Source organism: Vipera ursinii (assembly GCF_947247035.1).
Source record: "Vipera ursinii genome assembly, chromosome: 2".
Lineage (NCBI taxonomy): Eukaryota > Metazoa > Chordata > Lepidosauria > Squamata > Viperidae > Vipera > Vipera ursinii.
The window spans coordinates 192,305,841-192,333,183 of record NC_139513.1 but is presented as its reverse complement, the minus strand read 5'-3'; the positions used below and the strand labels follow the sequence as shown (position 1 = coordinate 192,333,183).

The following is a 27,343-nucleotide window of genomic DNA, read 5'->3' as shown; positions in this document are numbered from 1 at the left end:
AGAATCCTGTTTCCTCCAGTACTCAGACAGATGAACCCCACTGATTTTAGTGGGTCAAGAAGTATTTGTTAGCGGAGGTTATTAAGAGTACATGAGCTGGTAGTTACATATGCCAGAAGAACATTACGGCTGCATTCCTCACAAGAACAAACCACACATGTGTGAGAAAGCGGCTGAAGTCCTGTGCATAGAGAAAGTAGTCCCTTGGTTTAGGCAAAGAGGGCCTAGGGAAATGGGTGTACTTTTTGCCCATGCATAAAGATGGAGAAGTGGGGAGATAGAAAGGGAAGAGGCGTAACATACAACACCTATGAAAACAGATAAGAAAAGCAGAAGAAAGCAGCCTACTGGCCTTCTCTCAAAACAATACAGCAGCAGATTAAACCAAGATCTTGTCCAGAAGAAATCAAGAAGGGGCTGTACACCTTACTGTGCTTCCTCTCATACTGACAGCAGCATCGCAACTTGCGCCCCGGCTCCTCTTCAGGTGTTGCACTTCCATCACAATCCCACCGAAATAAGAAGAGAATTGTCCAAAGAAGCTGGGAACTCCATTCCTGTTCTCCCCCATCATTCCCCCAAAGGGGAAACAAGATGGGGATTCGCAAACAGATGGACTCTGCAAATGAAATGCTGGTGCATGGCAGTGAACATGCAAAAAATCAGTATCTCTGCAGCATGCTATGGTGAGAGTAGGGTTACTCCTAGCACAGCCAGAACAAATGTTTAGGAGCCAGATAAAATTGGTCTGAGGTTAAAGTAAATTAAGCCCAGTGGCCACCAGCTGATGTCCTGTCAGAGCATTACAGCTTCTGAGCCCCTTCAACAATATTCTCTGGTCAACTACTGACACTATAATGCCTCTTACCAAGCTAAGCCTCATAGTTTTATCAGTCCTTATATTGGAATCAGGAAAGCTATCATTCTTCAGCACGTTGAAACTCATGTTCATCACTCTCTGAACTCCTTCCACCCTGGAGTCCTACACCTACACAAGGGATAAATGAGCATGTGTTCACCTACACGTGTCACTGTATAGTCTGACAGCTATCACCAAGGAAGGAACTGAAAGTAAATGTGGTGAGAAACAGCACATCAAAACAAATATTCAGGCATTATTCCAGGATCCTTGGCATTCTGCGCTGCTGTTTCCAAGTCATGAAACCAGAAAGGGTCCTCGTTTTACAGCACACTGCTTTTAAAAGGAAACACTTCTAAATATACTGCAGAGGTTTCCAGGACATAGCTCCTACATTTACTATTCATCAAGAGGCAAACAGTTTGGGACTTTCCAATTCAGTGGGACCCTCCCTTATTTGTTAAGTCAGTCAAATAAGCCACCCAGCCTTTGAAAGCAAGAGAGACAGGACTTCAGGCAGTACACTACTAATCCCATATGCCATGTTATTCATCTCACCTCTAATTCTGGCAGTACTGGGAATAAAGGTGTACTTGTTCTTGGAGCCAAGGTTAATGAATCAAACCAGTTGGATTCTACCAAATCCAAGAGATGAAACAGTAATGACTGACAGTCATCATAAGATCAGAGTTTTGGTCACCAGACCATCAACAGGAGTTTATATTAGAGGGAAAACTCGATCGATTCTGGTTGCATGGCACAACACCAGAATCATCTCATCAGTATCACTCATAATAATGAGACCCAGCTTTTCTTCTCTCTCTTCTGGTGAAGTTTTCATTAGTACTGTTTGTGCCCAAAGGAAATGCTTTCCTATTCACTCACAGGAGAAGACATCTCAGAAGACTCAAAGGACTGCAAGTAAAACTCCAGGTGTAATCAACAGACTCCTTCAATCCTCCACAATTCCTCCCCTTAGGCCCAGTGCCACCCTCCAAAAACGAGCTGGTCCACTCAGAGGCTGCAGCAGCTGTGAAGGAGGTCAACTCAAATTTGGTAACAGTGCATTACACTCTTGAATGGAAGCAAACAAAACGAACAGAAAATTGATGACGAAGCCGGAAAGGAAAGAGAAAGAATTGGATCTGGAAAGGGAAATGGGGTAAGGCGGCTGTAGACTGGGTGGGGAAAGGGAGAAGGGACACATTCTCAGGTAAAAAAGTAAACTAGGAACAGAAGCAAGAGAAGGAAGAGAAAGGAGAAAACAAGAGGGCATGTTACACCGAGCACCCCACATTTAACAAACGTGGTTGAGCATCAGGAGAAGGAAACCGCCCGCCCACCCTCTCTGCCTGCCTCTCATGCAGCAAGTAATAAATCTCATCATCTTGAAAGACAGAACTGTTAGCCTTCAACAGTGCTGAGAGACAAAAGCAGTACCATTTCCGATGCCAGGGGCAAGCAAACATTGTTGTTTAGCCAATGTTTGTGACTCACAAATTCAGCTACTCCGATTCCCCTTAGTACTTACGTGCAATTGCAATGACCACAATGGCACAGATCACTCCCAGCATGATCATCATCTAAAGAGAAGAATTACAATGAACCCAAAGAGAAGCCCCACAAAACATCTCCTTTGGCAAAGTCCCGCAAAGATGGGACAATGGACCATTTGAAACTGTTTATTCCAAGTCTATGTTCATGTTCATTGATCCAACTACCCCATTATTTTGTCTGGCACTAATTTCCAGATTCCCAGCTAGACTTTACTTACAGAGATGCCAGCATTTTCTTGGAAACGTTTCAAATTGCACCTAGAACTTTAAGCATGGAAAATGTTGGCGCTATTTCTGATCTGTGGATCTCTGTCCCCTGTTCAGAAAATGCACTGTGGGCTTTATTTGTTTGGTTTGTTTGTATGATTGCCTCAGGAACAATTTTATAAAAGACTGGAAACCCTGAAAATTTTTTGGCTGAACTGGATAACAATGAATGGGGGATATAGGGATTTATTAAAAAGGTTTGCTTATGGGAAGAAGGGAACCATGATATGTAATTTGGGTGATGGTAGAAATGGTAATTACTATGTAAGTGCTGAAAAGAAGATCAGAAGTTGCTTCTTTAGATACTTTTTTCTTCGTGTTATCTTTCACTGTTCTTTTATTCCTTTGTATTTTTTCTAAATGTCCTCGTTTCCTATTTTTAATCTTACGTAACATTTTCTTGCAATAAACATATTTTTAAAAAGTAGGATTGCCTCAACAGCTATACATTCAATAAGCTGCCCACTTCTGACTCACCTTACAATTCTTCCACCAGTATTTCCTCTTGAGCGCTGCTGCACTACTTTCAAATACTTGGGCACCAGCTTGGAGAGCATCTGCTCGTTCGTCTAATTCTGAGAGTTTCTGATCTCGCTCTAAAACTTTATCCACATTCACACGCATAATATCCACCACCTGAAGAGAAAGAGTAATTAGCTTCCTAGCAAGAGAGAAAGCAGAACAATCAGATTGTGAATAATTCAAATAGGTATTTTATTAAAGGTAAAGATTCCCCCGCACATGTGTGCTAGTCATTTCCAACTCTAGGGGCCGGTGCTCATCTCCGTTTCAAAGCCGAAGAGCCAGCGCTTGTCTCAAGATGTCTCCATGGTCATGTGGCCGGCATGACTAGACGCCAAAGGCGCATGGAACACTATTTTATTACTGATGCCTATAACACAAGAATCTTCTCAGAGTGCCAGTTTACACCTAGCTAAAGTTCAACGGCATTCAAGTGAAGTCAGACCTAGCTCTCTTGTGCCTACACATAGATTCCAAATTCCCCACTTGACTCCTCCCCCTGGCTTGGCCAGTCTCTCAGCGACAGCAAAGGACCACAAACAACCATTTTAGTCACTTACTTCTTCCACCTGTGCTTGAGTCTGCTGCAGGCGCCAATTACTGGTCAAATTTGGAGGTGCACCAGGGGCCCCCCCAGCATTTTCACCTCCTTCCTGTCCTGTCCCTGGAGCAGCTTGCTGTGCTGGATCAGACCTGTGGATACAGGTCAATTATGAGGGGTGATGCAGATGTCTATGTCCTATACTCAGCCAGAAATCAGCACATTTAATATATACAACCGTAATTTAGCTGCAGACTTATTATCAACATGTATGAAACCCAAGCACTATAAAAGCCTTGGTGGAGCAGTGGGCTAATGCCTCCTTAAGTAACACCAGCTGCCTGCAATTAGTGCAGGTTCGAGTCCCACCAGGCTCAAGGTTGACTCAGCCTTCCATCCTTCCGAGGTAGGTAAAATGAGGACCCAGATTGTTGGGGGCAATAAGCTGACTTTGTAAAAATGCCGCTGGGGGGGGGGCGAAAGCCCTAATAAGCAGGCATATACATAGAATGAAGGCTATTGCTAAGCACATTGATTTGTGCTTCTTAGATAGTAAGCCGCCCTGAGTCTTCGGAGAAGGGCGGGTTATAAATGGGATTTTTTTAAAAAAAATGGAAATGAGAGAAATATATTCCAATTTTCTGAAGAACTGGGCCACTCAGATTCTTGAACTGTTCATCTTTAAAGTAAAAGCATCTTAAAGGGAAGCTGGAGGACTTAGGTCTAACATAAAATATGTTCTTGTATAATAACAGAACTATCTTACATTGTTGTACTGTCTATTAGTTGTTAATCCAGAAGCTTTAGAAGCAGTGGCTTTCTAGTAGTGAAAAATACTAGAGAATGTAAAAGAGAATGGATTTGGTACCTTTTAAACCAAAGGAAGTCACTATATTTCAGATGCAGTCTCTCCCTTTCTCCCAAGAGCAACTGTTTATTTAATTTATATGCCACCCATCTCACTACTAAAGCAGTTTGGGTATTACAATTCAAAAGTACTGTTAGGAGATGTGCTGGAGCTCTGCTCTGACTTATCTGAGCTCTTGAGGATACGAAGAATTGAAATACAGTTCACAACAAATATTGTAGGCCAAATTTAATGGAAATCCAGTGCATAGCAAGTGAAGGCTCAATAGCACGGTTGTGACATCTCATTTTAGCTGCTAAATTCAGGTCATGGCACTGTCTTCTCACCAGGAGAAGGCAAGTAAGATGACACAGCCATGTTTCAGGAAGTCACTCAACTCTTCCCTTACTTCGGTAACAATTTTTTTAGAAAGACGTAGGAAAAAAAGGATTATTTAACTCCCCCATCTTCTATATGACACTATTATTTGAATCAAGACATTGATTATGAAGTGTAATGAATTCATAAAATGTACTACTTGAGTAATGTTAACAGATACAATTAAAACCTGAGAAGATAAATGAAGAGGAAGCCTGCAAGCATAAAAGAACTGCCGAGTCACGAGACAGAAACATTTACACAAAAGTAACATTGCTAGATATTTTGGCTTTACTGCAGCAGCAGGAATAGGTCAAAGAAACCATCAAATAAATCAGTTCAGAGAAACAAGGAGGCATTTTCCAACTCAGTAATGGGGGCAGTGGTGCAAACTCATGAAGGTTACAGACTAATGACCAGGTTGGCCAAAAAAGGCAAGGTTTCCGTAAGCAATCTTGCCATTATCCCACAGATGAAGGATGAGGAGACTAAAGAAATGCAATGATGGAAAAGGCAGGAGTCCCCAAGAAAGAGAACAAAACTTAAAGACTTTTCTGTTATACTGTCCAAGCAAAGAAACATCTGCAGTCATTCGAACAAGCACCTTGCGCATACACCAGTATTTGCTTCTCTTTTCGGTGATGAATTCTCCATCATCATCAAACTGCTTTTTCAGCAGTTATTATTAGACGGCCAACTTGAATACCTCTGAAATAACCAAGCTACCTTATTACCCGGGTTCACACATGCACCTCCCACAGAAACCCATTATCAGAGCGGAGAAGATAGGAATCCTTACTGAATAGCTGTGTGGAGCCAACAAAGAGGAGTAAAAACTGCAATTAGTGCAGGTTCGCATCCCACCAGGCTCAAGGTTGACTCAGCCTTCCATCCTACCGAGGTAGGTAAAATGAGGACCCAGATTGTTGGGGGCAATTAAGCTGACTTTGTAAGAATGCCGCTTGGGGTGTGTGTGAAAGCCCTAATAAGCAAGCATATACATAGAATGAAGGCTACTGCTAAGCTTGTAAGCCGCCCTGAGTCTTCGGAGAAGGGCGGGATATAAATGGAATTAAAATAAAATAAATAAAATAAATAAATAAGTAGAGTTTGCCACCTTGATCATACAAAACTCTTGCTGCGTTTTTATCTCTTTATAGACGAGTCAATCGGCTGTGCTAATATACGTAAACTTTTTCGTCCCGGCTTGTACTCAAAGCAAAAAAATGGCATTTTCGAAGGTGCCTTCTGGAGTTCCGTGAAAATGCCCCCTCCTTCTCCACGGCCACCTATACTGCCATTCAAGACCTTTCGGCCAGCGGATAGCTCTCGTCTGAAACTACTCAAGGGTCGGGGCAGGCATCGCAACCAGGGGACGGGAGAAAGATCGGAGATGGCGAAGCAGGCGCTTGCAAACAACGAAAACCGCGGAGCCATCGGATGGGATGAGGCATCCGCCGTCCCTGCTCCATCTCACTTCGGCACCGGACAACCGAAAAAGAGAAAGCGGGGGTGGGGGGGAGGCGATGCTGCAATGCGCAACTCGGCGAGCGCCGCAAGCGTGCAGGAAAACCGGCCGCGCATTACGGGGAAGGCAAAGCCACGACGAGAGCCTCCGTCCCGTTATTACTCACATGGCCGGCCTCGGCTCTAGGAGCCCTTTATCTTCCTTTCAGGAGGAAATGCACGAAGCAGCGCGAGGGTCGATGGCTGGCCGGCCGGCGGGAACGACCACGCGAGAGGGTCCCCCACCAAAGGCTCTCGAAAATTACTGCAGCAGGAACCTCGCCCCCGTTCCCGGGTTTTATGCGAGGGGAGGGGCGGCCCTTGCGGCCCCGCCTCGTCACGCAGCGAGCCAATCGAAGAGCGCGTTCCTATCACACACGCCCCCCCGATGGTTGCCGGCAAAACTCCGCGAGCCAATCAGCGTTTCTTGCCTTGCTCTGCTTAAGCACGAAGTCCTCAGCGGAGGCTGCAGCTCGATATAGGGAATCGACGTGGGCCGAATCTGCAGCGTCCTCTCTTCTTCCAAACCTCTCCGGGATCCTGGGACTGCAATTCGGAACCCCACGCGTGCGAGAATCCCAGTAACTTCCCTCAGCAGTTTGCTGCTGTGTATGATTGTGCGCTGAACTCTGGTGCTGGAGAAGACTCCTGAGGGTTCCTTGGACTGCAACCCCGGTCAGTCCTAGAGGAGATCAACCCTGACTGCTCTTTAGAAGGCCAGATCCTGAAGCTAAAACTCAAATACTTTGGCCACCTAATAAGAAGGAAGGACTCACTGGAGAAGAGCCCAATGCTGGGAAAGATTGAGGGCAAGAGAAGAAGGGGACGACAGAGAATGAGGTGGCTGGATGGAGTCACTGAAGCAGTAGGCGTGAGCTTAAATGGACTCCAGAAGATGGTAGAGGACAGGAAGGCCTGGAGGAACATTGTCCATAGGGTCGCGATGGGTCAGACACGACTTCGCAGCTAACAACAACAAATGATTGTGCGCGGTTCCAAACTTTTGTTTCTTTTAGATCGTCTTCTGTGGGTAGAAGAAAGAACGGCCAACTGAACAGAATCTATGACTGGGACAGCAGCAATATATTCCTTAGGAGGGAAAAAAAATCATACAGAAATCCTGAGCTTCTCTTTTGCTTACTGGTGAACCCCCAGTTCTATGCGAGGAGGGAATTTTTAAACAGGAACATGTTTGCCTATGAGAGATACATTTGTGAGAATGAGAGATCGAGCATAATTTGAAGAGATTGAAATTGGCTATATGAAGATTGTACGGGGAATTTCGGTTGCAAAATCCAAATCGGCTTCTGTTCGTTTTTATTGGCAATTGGAATGACAACGCTGCAGCTATATTCTTCCAAGCAGAGCTCTACTGACTTTCCTTAATTCTGTCTGCATTTATGTCTTGCCTTTTTCTCAGAGACCACAGAAGTACAGTTGCTTCATACCATACTTAAAACCAACAGACCTAACCACTGGAGTTGCCACTTCCAGAATTGGCAGGTGACAAGATAGGGGGTGGCTCATCCTTGAAATGTTTTTAAAATAAGATGTGTTCATGCAGGTGCACCTTTAAATCAGGTTGTCGTTTTTTTACTCCTGGACAAATCTGTCCAATTTTCTTGCCAAGTTCTTTGGAAATATATTGCCATTGTCTCCTTCCTAGGGTTGAGATAGAGTGACTGGCCTAGGGTCACTCAGCTAGTTTTGTGTCTAGACCAGGGGTAGGCAACCTTGGCTCTTTTATGACTCGTGGACTTCAACTCCCAGAATTCCTGAGCCAGCATAGAGTTAAAGTCCACGAGTCATAAAAGAGCCAAGGTTGCCTACCCCTGGTCTAGACCAGGCCTTGTCAACCTTTTCACCCATTGTACCACTTTTAGGATATGGCAACATACGAGTACCACCAGTCGCCTAGCAGGTGTCAAAAACCTGATGACCAAAAAAGGGAAAAAGTGATGAAGTACAGGTAGTCCTCGACTTACAACAGTTTGCTTAGTGACTGTTCGAAGTTACAATGGCACTGGAAAAAGTGCCCAAGCCACAGCCAAGCAAGACACCTGCCTGCCTGCCCGGTGGCGCTCTTCCTCCTGTCTGAGGTTTTCACTGTTGTGAGCATTTCTGTTGAGGATTGGGAGCGGGAGTGGGGTGGGGTAGTGTTTGGTTTTTACAGGTGAAACTCGAAAAATTAGAGTATCATGCAAAAGTTCATTTATTTCAGTAATGCAACTTAAAAGGGGAAACTAATATATGAGATAGACTCATTACATGCAAAGCAAGATAGTTCAAGCCGTGATTTGTCATAATTGTGATGATTATGGCGTACAGCTCATGAAAACCCCAAATCCACAATCTCAGAAAATTAGAATATTGTGAAAAGGTGCAATATTCTAGGCTCAAAGTGTCCCACTCTAATCAGCTAATTAAGCCATAACACCTGCAAAGGGTTCCTGAGCCTTTAAATGGTCTTTCAGTCTGGTTCAGTAGGAATCACAATCATGGGGAAGAGTGCTAACCTGACAGTTGTGCAGAAAACCATCATTGACACCCTCCATAAGGAGGGAAAGCCTCAAAAGGTAATTGCAAAAGAAGTTGGATGTTCCCAAAGTGCTGTATCAAAGCACATATGTGGAAGGGAAAAGTGTGGAAGAAAAAGGTGCACAAGCAGAAGGGATGACCGCAGGCTGGAGAGGATTGTCAGGAAAAGGCCATTCCAAAGTGTTGGGGACTTTCACAAGGAGTGGACTGAGGCTGGAGTCAGTGCATCAAGAGCCACCACATACAGACACATCCTGGACATGGGCTTCAGATGTCATATTCCTCTTGTCAAGCCGCTCCTGAACAACAAACGTCAGAAGCGTCTTACTTGGGCTAAAGAAAAACAGACCTGGTCTGTTGCTCAGTGGTCCAAAGTCCTCTTCTGATGAGAGCAACTTTTGCATCTCATCTGGAAACCAAGGACCCAGAGTCTGGAGGAAGAATGGAGAGGCACACACTGCAAGATGCTTGAAGTCCAGTGTGAAGTTTCCACAGTCTGTGTTGATTTGGGGAGCCATGTCATCTGCTGGTGTTGGTCCACTGTGCTTCATTAAGTCCAGGGTCAACACAGCCATCTACCAGGAGATTTTGGAGCACTTCATGCTTCCTTCCGCAGACGAGCTTTATGGGGGATGCTGACTTCATTTTCCAGCAGGACTTGGCACCTGCCCACACTGCCAAAAGCACCAAAACCTGGTTCAATGACCGTGGGATTACTGTGCTTGATTGGCCAGCAAACTCACCTGACCTGAACCCAATAGAGAATCTATGGGGCATTGCCAAGAGAAAGATGAGAGACATGAGACTGAACAATGCAGAAGAGCTGAAGGCCGCTATTGAAGCATCCTGGTCTTCCATAACACCTCAGCAGTGCCACAGGGTGATAGCTTCCATGCTACGCCGCATTGAGGCAGTAATTGCTGCAAAAGGGGCCCAAACCAAGTACTGAGTACATATGCACGCTTATACTTTTCAGAGGTCCGATATTGTTCTATGTACACTTCTTGTTTTATTGATTGCATGTAATATTCTAATTTTCTGAGATTGTGGATTTGGGGTTTCATGAGCTGTAAGCCGTAATCATCACAATTATGACAAATCATGGCTTGAACTATCTTGCTTTGCATGTAATGAGTCTATCTCATATATTAGTTTCCCCTTTTAAGTTGCATTACTGAAATAAACTTTTGCACGATATTCTAATTTTTCGAGTTACACCTGTATTTCCCACATCTGCTGGGTGGTTGCAGCAGGTTTTGGTCACTTCACATGACCCTGGGACACCGTGGTACCATCAGAAATAGAATCAGTTGCTAGACATCTGAATGTAAATCACAAGACCCTGGAGATGCTGCAACATTCCAGCTGACTGGCGCTTCTTCTGGGCTCAGAAGCGCCAGGATCAGCGCCGAGCTCCAGCTGGAGCCTGGCGCTGATCCTGGTGCTTCCGCTGAGCCCTGACAGCCCTGCAGCTCCAGCCATCTCTCGCTTAGGCTTGTGCAGTGCTATGACCAGTTCAGCTCATTCCCCTCCCCCGCTACCACTTTTCTAGCATGGTCGCGTACCACCTGCCAGGTGCCAATGTACCACAGGTGGTACTTGTACCACTGGTTGAAAAGCCCTGGTCTAGACTCTTGGTTTGTGGCCTGATGCCTTAACTGCTACACCAAACTGGTTCTCTTAAAATATCAAATTATATTTACAGCCAAGAGTCCCAAAGCAACTAATATCATCTAAACTTGGCATTAGATAAAGCAGTTTAACAAATAAAATATTAAATAAATGCCACCTAATACACTTAAAACTCCAACTCATTGATTGGTTACTAAGAACCTTCTTTTTATAGCCAGAGTTAAAAATCCTAGACTTTTTAGGTTGACTTCTTGAGTTAATTCAGTCACTACACAGCACTTACCAACTATTTTTGTTTTTGATTTATTGGCTTAGTTAAATAGGTTTGCAGTACTTGTGCCCCAATCTACCTTTTTTTAGCTGTGCTACGAGTGCCGCATAACAGAGTGAGCGCCTGTTAGTCGCCCCAGCTTTTGCCAACCTAGCAGTTCGAAAGCACGTAAAAATGCAAGTAGAAAAATAGGGACCACTCCGGTGGGAAGGTAACAGTGTTCCGTGTGCCTTTGACATCTAGTCATGCCGGCCACATGACCACGGAGACATCCTCGGACAAGCGCTAGCTCTTCGGCTTTGAAACGGAGATTAGCACCGGCCCCTAGAGTCGGAAACGACTAGCACGCACGTGCGGGGGAACCTGTACCTTTACCTTTACTACAACTATATTTTGTTAGAACACACATGTTCAGCTGCAATATAGTTTCTTTGAAATCATGTAAGCACACATCCAAGTACAGGTAGTCTTTGACTTACAACCTCGTTTAGCAACCGTTCAAAGTTACAATGGCACTGAAGAGTGAGCTATAACCAATCATTGCACTTATGACCGTTGCAGCATCCCCCAGTCACATGATCAAAATTTGTGTCAACGCTGCTAAATTGCTTGACAAGAGATGAAGTAGCAGCCATTTCATGTTAAACTTTTGTATTGCTTTAAGAGGTTGGGAGGGGGGAAGAGGAGGATTGTTCCTCAAGGCCATCTGAAATAAAAGAAGATAAGAGCTTGGCGAGTTTTCTAACGAAGAAAAACTGATTCTTTAAATTAATAGGAGAATATGATTAATGACAAAATTAGAAAGGTGGAGAATTGTGTTTTAATATATTGTGCAAGGGACAGAGATTTCAGATTCCAGCTTCTTTCGAGCAAGCATTTGCCGGTATATTAGGCTGAATAAAGGACTTTTAAGGTAAACAATGCCTCAGAGTCACTTGAAAAGCCCATACGTCGGAAACTTGACAATTTGGGCATTTGGCAACTAGCATGTATTTACAGTGGTTGCAGTGTTCCGGGGTCACAGGATCTCTGTTTGAGACCTTCCCACCTGACTTCTGACTAAGTCAGTGGGAGAAGCAGGATTCCCTTAATATTGCAACTCACTTAACAACTGCAATGATTCACTTTTTGCCATGTTTTGACAATGGCAAAAAAGAACACAAAATCAGACACAATTTCAGTAGCAAACTAAAAAAAATTATGAAGTATGTATTTTTGGAAATGCTTATCTTATGTTACTAATCCTTTTAGCCATAATTGATAGCTCCATGGTGCTGAGAGCAAAACAGAGTAGCAGCAGATTCCGCAAAATATCAGCTAAATTGCTAAGATACAGATGCTTTATAAGGCATCTGATCTATTCTCTTTCAAATTAAGGTTCCAGAGGAGCAGTAAGTTCCCTCACTTTCTAATAGTTACATAAACCTATTCAGGATTAACTGAACTTGTTGAACCAATTTTCTGGGGCCACAAGTCACATTATACAAATATATAACCAGTGTGTTGCCAAAAGTGATGGTGAAGTAAAAACACCCGGAGCAGGATGGAAACCAACATACATTTGAATTTATTATTTAGATTCTTTGGAAGCAGTTCAAAAATTGCAACTGACTGAAAACAGAGCTCAATTCCAAAGGCTATTTTTATTACTTTTAAAACCATTTTTATTTTGGGACTGGAATCCTTAGAGGTCATATTAACATAATCCATACATCTAACCTTTCAACAAAAATTTCAGATACCACCTCCTTTATTTGGTGAATACAAGGGGGAAACCCTACTTTTCTACCAAGAGGGTCTTGTAAACCTATTTTGAGATTAAAGACCACTTATTTGTTATTTGATCCCAAACACTGAAATTCCATAAATCAAATATTTCACAAATATTATTGGTAGATTATATGTTCATCTTCACAGTCTTATTATAATGAAATAAAATAAATTACAGAAACCTGACTAATACCATACTCCAGTTTTAAATACCTTAAGAATTTAAGTTGTATTGAGCAATTATGCTTAAGCAAATCAAAGCAGATCTGCATTCTTGGTGAAATGTAAATTCTGAATAAAACATTTCTTTTTGGAAATCTTTGTTTTAGAAAACATGTAATATTTATTTAAGATGTTTTATATCTGAATATATTATAAACACAAAATGCTATGTTAAGCTATAAAACAAATCATGGTATATACTAACTCAACTAATAAAGGGTAGGCCCATCAGTTTCAGATGCATTCCTACAGACAAGACAACCAAAAGTAGTGTAAATATACCACATGAAAATAATGAGAAATAATACTTTGCCACTAGAAATTCTGAGGCTTCTACTGTTTTTCATACCGCAGTCAACTGTATTCTTTTGGGAAGAATTTCAGTTTGTAAAGTAAAGGTAAAGGTAAAGGTTCCCCCGCACATGCGTGCTAGTCGTTTCCGACTCTAGGGGCCGGTGCTCATCTCCGTTTCATAGCCGAAGAGCCAGCGCTTGTCCGAGGACGTCTCCGTGGTCATGTGGCCGGCATGACTAGACACCAAAGGCGCACGGAACGCTGTTACCTTCCCACCGCAGTGGTCCCTATTTTTCTACTTGCATTTTTACGTGCTTTCGAACTGCTAGGTTGGCAGAAGCTGGGATGAGTAACAGGCGCTCACTCTGTCACGCGGCACTCGGGATTCGACCCGCCAAACTGCCGACCTTCTGATTGACAAGTTCAGCGTCCTAACCCACTGAGCCACTGCGTCCCTTATTTCAGTTTGAGGGTATATTAAATCTGTGGAAATCACTGAGATTCTTCACAGGCAAAATACCCCTCTGAATCTTGGTCATAGAGCAATTCCAGCATAGCTATTTTGAGGCTGTCCAGTCTTCTGGGTGTATGTGCTGAAAAGACTTAGTCATTTAAAAAAAAATACAGTCCTAATTACAGAACATTAGCCATTCCCAAAGCTAAGCACCAGATTATTTAAACAAACTCTTTTGACTAGCTATATAATTTTTTCCATTTTCATTTGAAACAGTTTGTCAAGGATAAGACCTTCTTAGTGGTTGAACCACAGACATGTGCTGTTTTTTGACAAAATACAAGTTGCCTCTCTGGTTTTAGCACATTCACTTCAATATTTCTATTCTGTGTTTAACTATACACACATCAGTTGTTTTATGCTATCTCCAAAACTATTATTTTTCCTACTACACTGAAAGTTCATGATGTGGGATTGGGTAATCTTAAGTCACAGACCTCACATTTACTCGTAACGTATTTTATAAATATTTTTGGGAGGGACTGAAGACCATAGGAAATATAGTTATTAGTATGTTGTCACTATAGTGAGTAAAGGCCAACCAGGGAATCCAATTTTTGGAAACTGGGTAAGTTTTAAAGAAGAATTTGAGTGTCTTAAGACTATCAGAAATGTTAGATACCCACATTGACTCTTATTTTTTCAAATCCGATGATAAATGGATCTCATTTGACCACTCCTGCTTCTCCTAATCATTCTATTTAGCTCCTTTGAAGATTTTTCCATTGCCATCTCTCACTCATTTTGAGTCTCTATTTTTTCCCCTCCTTGGAAAACTAAGCATCCAAACAAGTTTAAGACCTACATACCATCTGCCATTTTGATTTTCAGCACACTAGCATCCCATAACTGAGGCAGTGAAAATCTTTTTAAATAAAAAGCAGAAAAGATGTGAAAAATATATAGAAGGTATCTACTTATATCATGTTGAGGGCCATTTGTATTTCAGTTTCACTGAAATACGCACAAAACTGGAAATCAGCCTCATGAGAAACAAATACTATACTAAAACAACTAAGAATATGGGTTGTAGTCCTACATAAACCTGTAGGGGAAAAATAAATGGTTAGATACAATGAGGAGGCAATGCAATATAAAAAGACGAAATTTATTATTTGTAATTATACTTTGACCAGGTTGGCAAATAACCATATAACGTATCCCATCCTGAAGTGCACATGAAATCAAAATTGCTTGAATGGTATTTCTAAGGCATGAGAGATCAGAACACTGAAGCATTTCGATTAATGAAGTGAAAGAAAAACTGGAAATAGAAAATAATTCAAAAGATGGAACACAATAACAAGGATATTTGGATGGTTCACACAACCATCAGTTTCTGCACATTAGAGCTACTAATATCTTCCAGTAATGCACAATATTTTGGGGATAAATTTTGCTATGGAGAACTTCTCTTAGCGATACAGTCTATAGCGATTATATCGCTTGTACAAGAATTTAATCCTCTTATTCAGATTATGGTAATCGTCAACAAACATCCGGTCACCCACCATTTTCTTTCTACGAATGCATCTCTGCAGCTCATTCCCCCTCCATCCACGTAGCCATATAGGCCCCGCAATCAGGCTTTTGGGGTGGGCTTTGAAATCCCCTAAGCAGAAAAATACAATAGATATATTTTAGAATTCTACTACTTTGATGTTCAAAAAAGTTTATTCAGTAATTTTTTTATCACATATTACTATCAACTTCAATTGCAAAAGGCATTCCCTTCCTAAATAAAGTAGCCATCTGAATGTTAAGCAAATAAAAACTGTCTTTCCCTTCAATTTTCTTATCAAAAACAATCATATGAGTTTTTCTCAGATTAGGAATTTCCATGACAATTTCCTTCTTTCAAAATGGCGGGGGGAGACGCGTTCCAGCACCTTTTTTTTTGAAAGAAAAAAAAGCTCCCTCTATTGGCTTTAGGCAATCTTGGCTCTTTTTTATGACTCGTGGACTTCAACTCCCAGAAATCCTGAGCCAGCCATGCTGAGGGGAAAGAGAGAGGTTTCCAAGCTGAGCCATGCTGGCTCAGGAATTCTGGGAGTTGAAGTCCTTGAGTCAAAAAAGAGCCAAGGTTGCCTACCCTGCACTTAGAGGAGGACATTAAAATTATTTACAAGGTTATTTCTTTAGGAACTAAACTTTTAGAATCTAAAACAGCTAATTCAAAAAAGCCAACAGCAAAGAACCTCACATTTTTCATCTGCTTCTGTCTTTTGGAAGGTAAAATTAGATAACAAAATAATCTATTTCCTATGTTAACATCTCTGCTATGAAATCAATAAAGGTAACAGGAAAGAAATGAGAAATATTTTTCTCAATGTAATATGTCTAATTTAGCTGATGCCAGAAAAAAAATAGTATCTTTTGTACACTCTTGAAAACTATTTTGATTCTATAACCATCAATTACAACTAAACCACTTTAAATTAAACAATTCTTAAGAATGAAATATTCTTAATTTGGACTTTACTTTTACTGTTTAGACTATTGTGTGTTTTGAAAAATAGATTATTTAGAATTTAGTTATGTTGCACTTTAGTCTTTAAATAATTAACCTAGTATATACATAACAATATATGATGTTTTCCATGGTGAGCTTAACATCAATAACATTATTTATTAAAAAGGCTAAAATAATTTATGGTGGTATTATCTGTTCATTAAAATTTTGTTTAGTCACAATCTTTCACTTTTCACATTCTGGACAAGCAGTGGTCATGTATCCTAGCAAAAGCTGTTACATATGTGCATAAGTGTAGTCAGTAGCATATGCCTTTTAAAAATATCAAACATACAAAGAAACAAAAATAAGTCCAAAATATCTGTATTACATTCAGAAATGCCAACTTTGCAACCAATATTTCTCATCCATAACTATGGCACCCTAACAATACCTGCATACATGCAAATGCTTCTCTGGGATCAGTAACGCAGCATGGATTGCTTTTTCCTTCCAGTAACAGATTGCTGGGAAATACCAAACATGGCCTTGAGAATGCCAGTGTTTGGTACAAATTTTTCTGGATGTGGTTGGAAAGAGGCTGTTTGGCGCCGGAGACCTCTGCCCCGAGGAACACAGCTCTGGGTCGGGGTTCGGAGCAGCTTCGAGTGGGGGCTCAGCACGGGCCACGGCGTGGCAACTGCAGGGAGGGGAATCCCCATGGCAGCTGTGGGGAGGGGCATGTGGCTCTGAGCCGCAGGGGCGGGGGTGCAAAGGACGGGCGGCGATGCCGAAGCAAGACACCGGCATCGCTCCCAGTGACAGCACCTCTGAGTTCTGGCACCTTTTTTTTTGAAAAAAAGTACGGCATGTTGTTATCGGAAGACATGTTGCTGGTAGAGATAATCTACTGTAAACTAATACTTACCCAGAATTCCAATATTATCATAGACACCAAAGAGTGCTCGTTTCTCAGTCCATCTGTCAACCACTTTTGGAGGAGGAGGCTCTTTCACCAGAAATGAGTTAGGAACTCCTGATTTAAACAAAAAAAAAGAATAAAACAGTCAATGTCACTGTAAAAGATTGCTTTTGAAAATCTTACTCTGACAAGTCAACACTTGGAGCTTTTATGCAACATACATACAGATCAACCTTTATATAAAATATAAACTTAAATCCTGGCCGGAAATCCCATACACATACACACACACACACACTCACAAAAGCTCACCTTCTACCTCATCCCCTTCTCGTTGCATCTGAAAAAGAAGGCGAAGGCGCTATAATTGATTAATGGCCGGGCTATTTAAAAGGGGGGCGAAGTTTATCGCGCCAGTTGAAACGCCAAGGCAGGGTTCAGGTCGACACTTCCCCATACGACAAGCCCCGGGTCCTTCTTTTCCGGCCTGTCCACCCACCTGTACTGAACAGCCGACGAGCCGTAGAGACGAGAAGGCTGCCCGTCCATAACCGCGGCGGGGCTGTCATCAGCCTCCGCACCGCCTCCATCGAGCTTCAGCCTCACGCCGACTCTTCCGCTGGAGATGGCAGCGCAAGCCCCGCAAGACAGCCGCCTCAGAAGCTTCCCAGAAGACACCGCGCCTCGCGTGTTTCGATTCCCTGTGGGGCGGCGAAGAGGAAGGGGAAAGGTCGCAACCGTAGAGATAAAAACCATAAAAAGTACATGTGTCAATCAAGACCTCAAGGCAATAATGTCTGTCTTGCATTCTTGGACACTATTTTATTAAACATCATGATAGTCGATTCTTTTTAACTTATCTGTTTAATTCTTTTTTATTCGTTCTCTCTTTTCTTTCTTCTCCCAATAGCAGGATTCTGCTCCACGGACGGGTTGAATGACTAAATCAGTGATTTTTTTAAACTTGGGAACTTTTCAGGCTGTTCTTATTGGCAGTTGAAATGTACGCGTCTTAAAGTCCCCAAATTTCAAAAATACTGAACTAAATCTTCCATGTGAAACGAGATTCTTCACTGTTCTAATTAAAGAGATTATCCAGTTCAAGCTGAAATAATTCATTATTTCATCCAAGGCAGACATTGAGCCCTGCCTGCAGAGAACAATGGAGAAAAATAAGGAGCTGTTTGTTTACATAAAAGGAAAAGTTTATCCACCATGGAAGTTACCATGGTACAAAGTTTACTTTTGAAATGTATATAGATATTTCAACCATTCAAATACAACTGAGCACTCCGTGCATTGAAAATACAATTTGGAAAATACGTTCCCAGCAATTGCGGAGTTGTACTGTATTAGTTGAAATACTTAGCAAGCTTATCGTGAACTATTCCGATTTCCTACGACGAAATAAATTTCCCCTCGAAATAAATTACATTGTTTTTATGGCGAGTATAGAATCCCCTAAACCCCGCTGAAGATGTTACTTAGCCCGATAACGAGACGTTCGGATACCAACCCACAGATATTCGCCACTATTGCAAACAGGGTTTCTATTTGCGAGCATTTAAAAGTATTTCAGAAGCTGTTTGATGGGTTACAAAACGTATGAAGGTTGAAATAAAGACGATACCTTGATTTTATTTTTTTAAGATGGGAGCCCCACTGTGTACCCAAAGAAATAAAAAAATAGAACCAATCAGCACCGTAAGAAACTCAGTCTTCAGCACAAATGTAACTCTATACTTTTTCATAACTCTTCGCCTTCCGAAGCGCGCCTGTCCTTTTGCGGATTCGATTGCGGGCCACGAGGCAACGATCGTCCTTTAAAGCGATTGGCTGTGGAGCTTTCAAAGGACCACCTGATTGGGCGAGAGGACATCATTCGAACTCTTGGCGCCTCGTTTTCCCTTCCCTTATTGATCTGCAAGTGCGCGTGAGAGGTGCAGGCCAAGTTTGATTTTTTCCCTCGGTTCTGCCGTCGAGCCGGCTTCACGAGAGGTCGCGCCCGTCGGTCCTGCGTTCCAAAATCTACGATGCTCTGAAATTCTGCCTGGCGCCGAGCTTCGGAGTGCGGGCGTTTGAGGCCCGGTTTGCCTCCCATTAGGCTGCGGATCGGCGGGATTATGGCCGACCCGACTTCGCTTTCGCCTCCCGCTTGGGAGTTCCATTTGCCTCTGTCTCCGACCGACTTGCTTCGCAGCGCGGGGTCCCTGCAGTACACGGTGCAGGAAGTGCTGCCCGTCAGACAGCTCCCGGGACAGCTGGCAGGTTAGTGGGAGAAGCGGGAAGGGGAAAATAGTCTCCTGGAGACTCCTCGTGTTTGTGTGCATGTCGGAAGTCCCGTGAAATGGGAAGGAGGAAGGCGAGTAATTAATGTGAGTCGTGCCTTTCCATCCAAAGCAGCGACAGAGGCAGCACTGACTAACAATCAGTTCTTAGACCAGGGGTAGGCAAACTCGGCTCTTTTATGACTCATGGACTTCAACTCCCAGAATTCCTGAGCCAGCTTGGCTGGCTCAGGAATTCTGGGAGTTGAAGTCCATGAGTCATAAAAGAGCCGAGGTTTGCCTACCCGTGTCTTAGACGATGCTGTCAGGTATCCCGAAGTAAACAAGAATCGGGTAGGTTGGATAATTCAGGATAGCAGATATTTAGGTGGTGGTGCATTTAGTGATTATATAATAAACAGCACACTTTTAGGATGTAATTTTTTACCCTTTTTGAAATTATGTAACACCCATTTTATTACTCTGGTTATGTAGTGCATTTGTATTCTGCACCAAAATATATATGATCTAAGCAAGACAGAACAGATCTACATTAGCTTCAGCAAGGTATACGTTCCAGAAAATTGGAAAGACCAAAGTTAAGTTCCTTAAAAATAAGCTAATGTTTAAGCTAAAGTGTGTTAAGTAAGGCATTACAGCAAGGTTCACGTACCGTATTACAGTATCAAAAGCAAGCAAATCACAGGATGAAGCAGGCTTTTTTGAGTTGTTATGATTTATGATTTATTTTTTCTTTTAATGTAACTACATACCCTGCAGCAGTGTATAAAATGATTAAGGAGCAGTTCTAGTAAGTTTTTCTAAGTGAAAATTAGGCATACATGATCTCGATTAATAAAATCATGGTTCACTAACTGCCTCTTGATGTACAAGATATTCTGAACTCAAGAATTTTGAGTACCAAAAATTTAATGAGTTTGTGGTTCTGCACATACAATCCATTCCATGCTTTTTTCACTTTGACAGCTTTATTTAAAGAATTATGTTTGTTGTTGTATCTGTTGCAATTATGATGTCCTTGTTTAAATCATCTAGAAATCTGCACATAGGTTCAAAGCTATCTTCTGCCAATTGATGTGGAGTTGGCATTTCTCACACATGGATTTTCTTTCTGCAGTATTTCGGACAGCATTCCAAACACAAGGAGCGCTTGCTATCCTGCAGCATTTTGATACTCTTTTCAGTATTCTACAGTGAGTCTGCATGTTACTACTGGTATTGTTGGAGGGAGCTTTGGTCTTAGGATTGAGAAGTACATCATAAGAAGCCGTGTTCATATGTGGTAGCAGCATTGAAAGAATTAAACATGTAAAGAACAGAAAATGACAGGGGAATTCTTTCTGTCCTAATTAGTCATTTTGCTAAAGAAGCCATTTAATTTCCTGTACCCAGTTTGCTAAATGGCAAAGAGAGAGGGTTGAGACTGAAAAGTATTATGTATGATATAAATGATTTGTAACTGGGCTTTGGACATCTTAGATGTATTATGGGAAATTTCTGAAATGTTCCCAGAAGTTCTGTTTCCAAAATTAACACAAGCTGAATGTACAATGGCAACTTTAGATAAATGGGAATACGTGGAACTCTTTAAAAGTAATGTGTTTTAACTTAATATTCATGTTTTGCAGCTACTTCAGGACTGTAGATACTGCGGTTAAGGAAGGTGCCTTAGAACTGATGATGAAAGGTGATTATGGTCTAATAATAGCATAGGAAATACAAGTTCTTACTGCAGCTAAATGATGATAACAAGGCAAATGTGACCTCATCAGCAGGTTGCTCCCTCAGCCTGTTCCTTGCATAATGGTCTGTAATCTTGGTGGTCAATGCAGAGTAATGTGTGTTCACTGTAAGGGCAGACCTACAGGACATCCCATTCCTTCTGTCTTCCATCTTTTTGGAATGAGAGATCCATCATTTGCATAGTATTGCAAGAGGTGGTCAGGGGGGTGGATACAGGATAAATCTAGTGTGCCTGGGTAATGGGTTGCTGGTTGCACCAGGCTTATGCTGATAGGATACCATGAGCACAAGTCTTTGGTAATCTGAAAGCTGTCCTGAATTCACATTTAGAACAAATATCTGTTGAGAGCGTGTCTGAAGATGGTACCTTCCTACTTCTCCTTTTAGTTGTGACTAGTCAATCCAGTGCCCTGACAACCATCCTGAATGATTCAGACCTGACATCATCCCTTCGGGTTCTCCATCTTAATGCTCTAAAGATGAATTGTTATATTCTGGTACGGCTAGTGGAGGCATTTGAAACGGAATCTGGCAAGACCAATCTAGTGGGATTGGATTCCAAGGGGAAGGTAGGTGGCTTGTATCTGTTTGCTAAATGTTTAATTCCGGGCAGCTTTTTCCCCTTTAAATCTGTTGCCCTGAAATCTGATTAATTTCAGTTTTACTGGTTGTCTTCTTCAGTGACTCCAGCAATGTCAGTTAGAGGATATGTTATGTATCCATATTGAAATTTATGTGATATTTTAAAATATAATTTTGTACTCGTAGAGTAAAAGATAATCAGAAGCTTCTATTTTTTATTATTTTTTTATTTCTGCACTTTTTTCTTTGCTCCTTCTACTCTTTATTAGTTTGTATTAGTTTTTATGTTCTTAGTAAATCTTTTAGTAAACATTTTGTAAACCTATATTAAATTGTGCGAGTGGAGCTGTCAAATATCCCATTCTTATTTTTGCTATCCCAAACACATTGGCAGCTCAACTCTCAGATCTTGAATAGGCTCTGCCTTATAGGAAGAATCTACAGGCAATCAATTGAGAATGTGTAAATATTTAACATAAGCAAATCTGGATACATCCAGAACTGAAATCAACAGAGGCAACTAATATAATTTCTGAACGTGACCTCCACATACATAGCTTTCATGCATGTCTTTTCTTAAATTGATGTTCTGGATTTGTTTTACAGAGCAAGAAAAACCAGACTAAAGGCTTTGCTTGGGAGGAAGAAAGGCAATCAATTATACAACTGTTCACACAATTACTTCAGTTGGATCTTCATCTGCTGTGGAATGGCTTGGTAGTGGAAGAAGAGTTTGTAAGGTATAGAAATGAAAAAGGTTGAATGGAAAGCTGTTTTTAGACAAAACTTCAGTGGGCTGGAGGAAAGTGGAGGGTCGGTCAGATCGGAAAAGAAGAAAATGATTATGATTCATGTGAGCCAGGAAGAAAACATAGTTTGTTTTTTAAATGCTAAGTACATCTTGATAGGATTGTAAAAGGTAAAGGAGTCCTTGCAGGTTTTACTCTTAGTCATAGCCAATTTTAGGGGCCAATGCTCATCTCCATTTCTAGGCCATTGAGCAGTGCTGTCCAAAGACGTACCTGTTTATCTACTTGCACTTACATGCTTTCGGACTGCTAGGTTGGCAAGGGCTGTGGCAAATGACAGGAGCTCACTGCCATGCAGTGATAGGACAGCAAAGCCCAGACCTTCTCTGACGTCTTTTAAGCCACTGAATTATTGCACCTCTCTGATAAAACATACTTAAAATACTTCATTGCAATATCCTCCTACTCTAACTCTTATTTTGACTTTCTTTTCAGTTTGATAACTGGCTGTTTCTATCGTATCCTGGAAAATCCTAGCATTAGCTACCAGAGGCATCAGCCTACAAGAGACACAGTGATTCATCTCCTGGGTGTTGCTCTATTTCGATATGACCATATGCTCAGTAAGTCCATTCTTTTCTTTTACTCTGGAGCCGGCCAAATACTGAAATAGGTCTAATTTCTGAGCCATAAATGGCTAATCTGAGCCATCCTAATTTATACTGTACGGTCTTCTCTTACCACAGTTCTCTTTGATAGGTGCCACTCTGAAAGTCACACAGATGCTTCAGCACTTTGAACACTTAGCTTCAGTATTTGTGGAGGCTGTAACTGTGTGGACCAAGGAATATGGTATGAAGAGTATTGTGGGGGAGATATTAAGGTAAGAGAGGCTTTCTTCTGTCTTTCTTGCAATTCTCAGCAGCGTGAATCACTGACTTCTGATTCATTGTTCAGGGAAATTGGACAGAAATGCCCTCAAGAATTGGCTCGAGATGCTTCTGGGATGAAGGGCTACGCTGCCTTCTTGACAGAACTCGCTGAACGAACACCAGCTATTGTTCTGGCCAACATGAGTGTCCTGTTGCATCACCTGGATGGGGAGGTTGTTTCACAGAGACTATATTTTGCATATAGAAAGTACCGTATATGAGAATGAAATAAATAACTTCCTATTTTCTTTGGCTGGAAATCTTGAAAAAACACTTAATGAACTTATGCTGAACCTGGTGTTTTCCTTTTTAAGCAAACTGAATCTTCCCCCCCCCTTTTTTTTAACACAAGCTTTTATTTCTAATTTTGTCTCTGCTGTGGGCTCTGTTGTGTCTTAATAGGTTCAGAACCATCACTTGTCCTCTCTTCCGAGTTGAATAAACACTCGGATTTCTGCTTTTTCCCTTGTAAGCCTGCTTGGCTTCCTCAGGTGGATACGTCTACCTGATATCTTGTGAAAAAAAGCCTGAAAATTTCAATGATGTCTTTATTTGCTTGCAAGTCTCTTGCTTGCAGTGTTGAACTCTAGAACCTTTTTTTTGAATAAATATAACTTAAGATACAAGTCTATTAAACTGATGCTGCATGTGGAAGCACAGGGATACTAAAGAGTGCAAGGCCCAGAAGGACTTTACTCAGCAATTATTGCAAGTATATATTTGGCTCACCAAAAACTCAGCAAATTTTCACTTTTCGTTGCCTTTTCTCATTTAGCAATTCATTATCAGTAAGTCCAGTCTAGCAGAAAGCTACTGTTGTAAAGAGCTTTTGGCCTGAGATTCTTGCATAGATGAATCAATTAAATTTGTTTCAAATTTAAAGCTGCTTTTGGGGTTTTTGCTCTCTGAGCATATTGTACTTTCGTTTGCAAGTTTCAGATGTCATTCTGAACCATGTTCTAATTCTGCAGAGTTATGGAATGCGTAATGCCATTTTGGCTGCTATGGCAGAGATGCTGTTACAAGTGCTGAATGGGGAGCAACTGGAAGAAGCTGCCAGAAATACAAGGGATCAGTTCTTGGATACTCTGCAGGCACACACATGTGATATCAGTAGCTTTGTGCGCAGTCGTGTGCTTCAGCTCTTTACCCGAATTGTGCAACAGAAAGTGAGTTTTGAAGAAAATACCATCAGGCGCGAACAACCAAACGCACACATTTACGGTTCAAACTGGCTACTTTAGTATTCTTTGCGTATAGTTACAAGAATCTCCCCAAACGCTACCTTTCGCCTGGGAAAGACTAGATAAGGCTGTAAGGCATTGGGGGGGGGAGTGTCAGACCTAGCCCTCTTGTGTTTACATAGGGCAGGGGAGTCAAACTCAATTTCATTGAGGGCCGCATCAGCATTGCGGTTGCCCTCAGGGGCCTGGGTGGGTATGGCCTGGGTGGGCGTGGCCTACTGGGTGGGCGTGGCTAGAGTGCGTATGGCCTACTGGGTGGGTGTGGCCAGCTCTACATTGTTTGCATCAAGGGTGCCTATGGGGGCCTGGGCAGGAGTGGGACAGATCTGAGGGTCTCTGGCAGGAGGAGGGTCTCTGGGCCAGGGCCAAGGCAGTGGGGGCCGTTCCCTCACTGTTTCCAGGATGGCTTCACGGGCCGCATGAAACCACTTCACAGGCCGGATCTGGCCCCCGGGCCTTGTGTTTGACATGTCTGACATAGGGAGTCCAGGCTGATTCCTTGCTTAAGGCGGGGTGGTGGTTATTGTTTTTCTTTTCTTTCCCCATGCTGTGTTTTTATTGCTTGCTAAGCTACCCAGAGTGGCTATGAGCAGGTAGGCTATTATATAAATTTTCTAAATAAATAAGCCCTCCTCCCATTTCAGATAGTTGCTCTCCAACAAATACTTTTTGAACTTAATTAGGTTAACTAAGATGCTACTAAAGGCTTTTATTATTTTAAATTAGGCTATAATAATTCAGAGGGACTTCTGTACTAAATAGTTTGAGCAAACACACTGTCTTGACATGGAGCCAGGCAAACAAATTTAATGACTGCCTGCCTATGGAGGGGAATTTAAGCTTTATTTGCATATTCCTATCAAAGGAACAAACCATCCAGAGATAAGGACTTTGGATAAGAGATTTGAAAGTTAACTACTTTGCGTAAAATATTTTATATTTCTACTGTCCTTCACAAAATGCAAAACGGTTTACCACAAAAAATACATCATCAGCCTAAAACATAAATGAAGAATACAGTGAAGTAGCTGAAGAACAATAGTAGCATTTAAAAAATAGTTAAAATACTAAAAGGAGTAGTGGTGAAAACAAGAACTACATATATTCCCCTTTGATTATTATAATGTGCTCTACATGGGGCTACCATTGAAGAATATTTGGAAGCTACAATTGGTCCAGTGGTGTGGGCAGTTTTGGAGGCCCCTCAGGTGGCACGTGTAACATCACTGTTATTTATTTTTATTTATTTTTATTTTAATTCCATTTATATCCCGCCCTTCTCCGAAGACTCAGGGCGGCTTACAAGCTTAGCAATAGCCTTCATTCTATGTATATGCCTGCTTATTAGGGCTTTCACACACATACCTCAAGCGGCATTATTACAAAGTCAGCTTATTGCCCCCAACAATCTGGGTCCTCATTTTACCTACCTCGGAAGGATGAAAGGCTGAGTCAACCTTGAGCCTGGTGGGAGGCGAACCTGCACTAATTGCAGGCAGCTGGTGTTACTTAAGGAGGCATTAGCCCACTGCTCCACCAAGGCTCAGTTATGCAAGTAAGGTGTGCTTTTCAGCCTTCAGTGAGTGTGAACCTGGGATGGAGATCTTTTTGTATTTACACGAAAGCTCCAGTGAAACAGGGGAGACTCACTTCTGAGTAAACACCCATATTCCGGCATCAAGTGCCCTGTTGCAGAATTATTTTTCAAAGTTCCAGCTCCCAGTGAGCACAGCACTGGTTTTGCTCCTCTTACCTGATGTCAGAAACACCCCAAAACATTACTTTTTTGTAAATTATAACACTGTAAAATAGAAAGTTTTTAACAGTTTTCTTGGAAATGCTTGCCTTCCATTTTCTCTGTATCCAGTAAGTTCATACTTTATAAGCAATTCATATAAGGATAACAGGCTAATTTCAGATGTGCACTTACTATTTGCTATCTAGCAGTGAAAATAGGCTACAACTGTTCCTTCCATATTTTTCTCTAGCAAAACCGTCCATGCTGCTAGAGAAAATGAAAGTTTGCACTGTATCTCTTAAGTCTTCCACGTATCTCCAGATGGAAGAAAATATTTATCACAGCCAGTGTCTGAGCAGAGTTGAGAACTTGTTAGGGAGGGATACTGGTTCTGCAGAAGAAATATGTCCTTACTGTTGTGATTGTATCAGTTGTATCAAATATCTTCTCTTTTTGCTATAGGCTCTGCCCTTAACTAGATTCCAAGCGGTTGTGTGCCTTGCTGTAGGTCGGCTACAGGACAAAGCAGTAACAGTGGTTAAGAATGCTATTCAACTGCTCTCTGCCTTCCTTTCCAACAATCCTTTCTCTTGCAAGGTAAGCTTTATGAATCTATTTCTCTGCAAATGTTTACTGCAGTATTTTTCATTACTCTTCACCTATTCTCATCTTCTGCAAATGAGTTTCTGCTCATTTTGCTGGCTTAAAAAAAGGTATAGGGCAAAATACCTTGAATAGAGGAAAGCAGAACACAGTGCGGAACAAAAACAAAACATTAGTAAAAGGGTCATTGCCAGGCACAAGCAACCAGAACCACTAGTGAAAAGCCTCAGGCCGAAACTTTGTTGTTTGTCATCTATGGTTACAAGAATCTCACCAAACTGCTTGCTTCCCCTGAGAGTAACCAGATAAGGCTTCATGGATTCTGGGGGAGCTCATGCTTCTGCTGTTTGTGGCAGTGTAACAACTCCAAGCT

General features: G+C 41.9%; 3 protein-coding genes across 5 annotated transcripts in view; 1 reads left to right on the top strand and 2 right to left on the bottom strand.

Annotated features, from left to right (window-relative positions):
• Positions 1-344: 344 nt before the first annotated feature.
• On the bottom strand, positions 345-6,554 carry VAMP1 (vesicle associated membrane protein 1; the record flags this gene model as incomplete). The annotated part of the gene is given in 6 exon segments (XM_083353471.1): positions 345-590; positions 593-633; positions 2,391-2,442; positions 3,160-3,318; positions 3,765-3,897; positions 6,448-6,554. Coding segments are annotated over 6 exon segments (738 nt in total).
• An 8,257-nt stretch (positions 6,555-14,811) lies between these two features.
• MRPL51 (mitochondrial ribosomal protein L51) lies at positions 14,812-17,794 on the bottom strand. Of its 2 annotated transcripts, none has more exons than XM_083351672.1 (3): positions 17,591-17,794; positions 17,098-17,205; positions 14,812-15,329 (listed from the first exon to the last, which is right to left on the bottom strand). In XM_083351672.1, exons 1-3 carry the CDS (start codon positions 17,679-17,681, stop codon positions 15,133-15,135), a joined length of 396 nt encoding a protein of 131 aa, XP_083207798.1. In that variant the 5' UTR covers positions 17,682-17,794; the 3' UTR covers positions 14,812-15,132. The 2 variants fall into 2 exon arrangements, with proteins under 2 accessions (XP_083207798.1, XP_083207799.1); XM_083351673.1 differs by lacking the exon at positions 17,591-17,794 and adding an exon at positions 17,404-17,545.
• A 1,358-nt stretch (positions 17,795-19,152) lies between these two features.
• Positions 19,153-27,343, top strand: part of NCAPD2 (non-SMC condensin I complex subunit D2) — a 42,104-nt gene continuing 33,913 nt past the window's right edge. For both annotated transcript variants that reach the window (XM_083351895.1, XM_083351894.1), the window contains exons 1-10: positions 19,153-19,359; positions 20,497-20,572; positions 21,008-21,066; positions 21,510-21,691; positions 22,311-22,444; positions 22,949-23,076; positions 23,213-23,336; positions 23,411-23,558; positions 24,357-24,554; positions 26,830-26,964. In XM_083351895.1, coding sequence (XP_083208021.1) covers positions 19,215-19,359; positions 20,497-20,572; positions 21,008-21,066; positions 21,510-21,691; positions 22,311-22,444; positions 22,949-23,076; positions 23,213-23,336; positions 23,411-23,558; positions 24,357-24,554; positions 26,830-26,964 — 1,329 coding nt within the window. In that variant the 5' untranslated portion in view covers positions 19,153-19,214. The remainder of the gene's footprint in view (positions 19,360-20,496; positions 20,573-21,007; positions 21,067-21,509; positions 21,692-22,310; positions 22,445-22,948; positions 23,077-23,212; positions 23,337-23,410; positions 23,559-24,356; positions 24,555-26,829; positions 26,965-27,343) is intronic.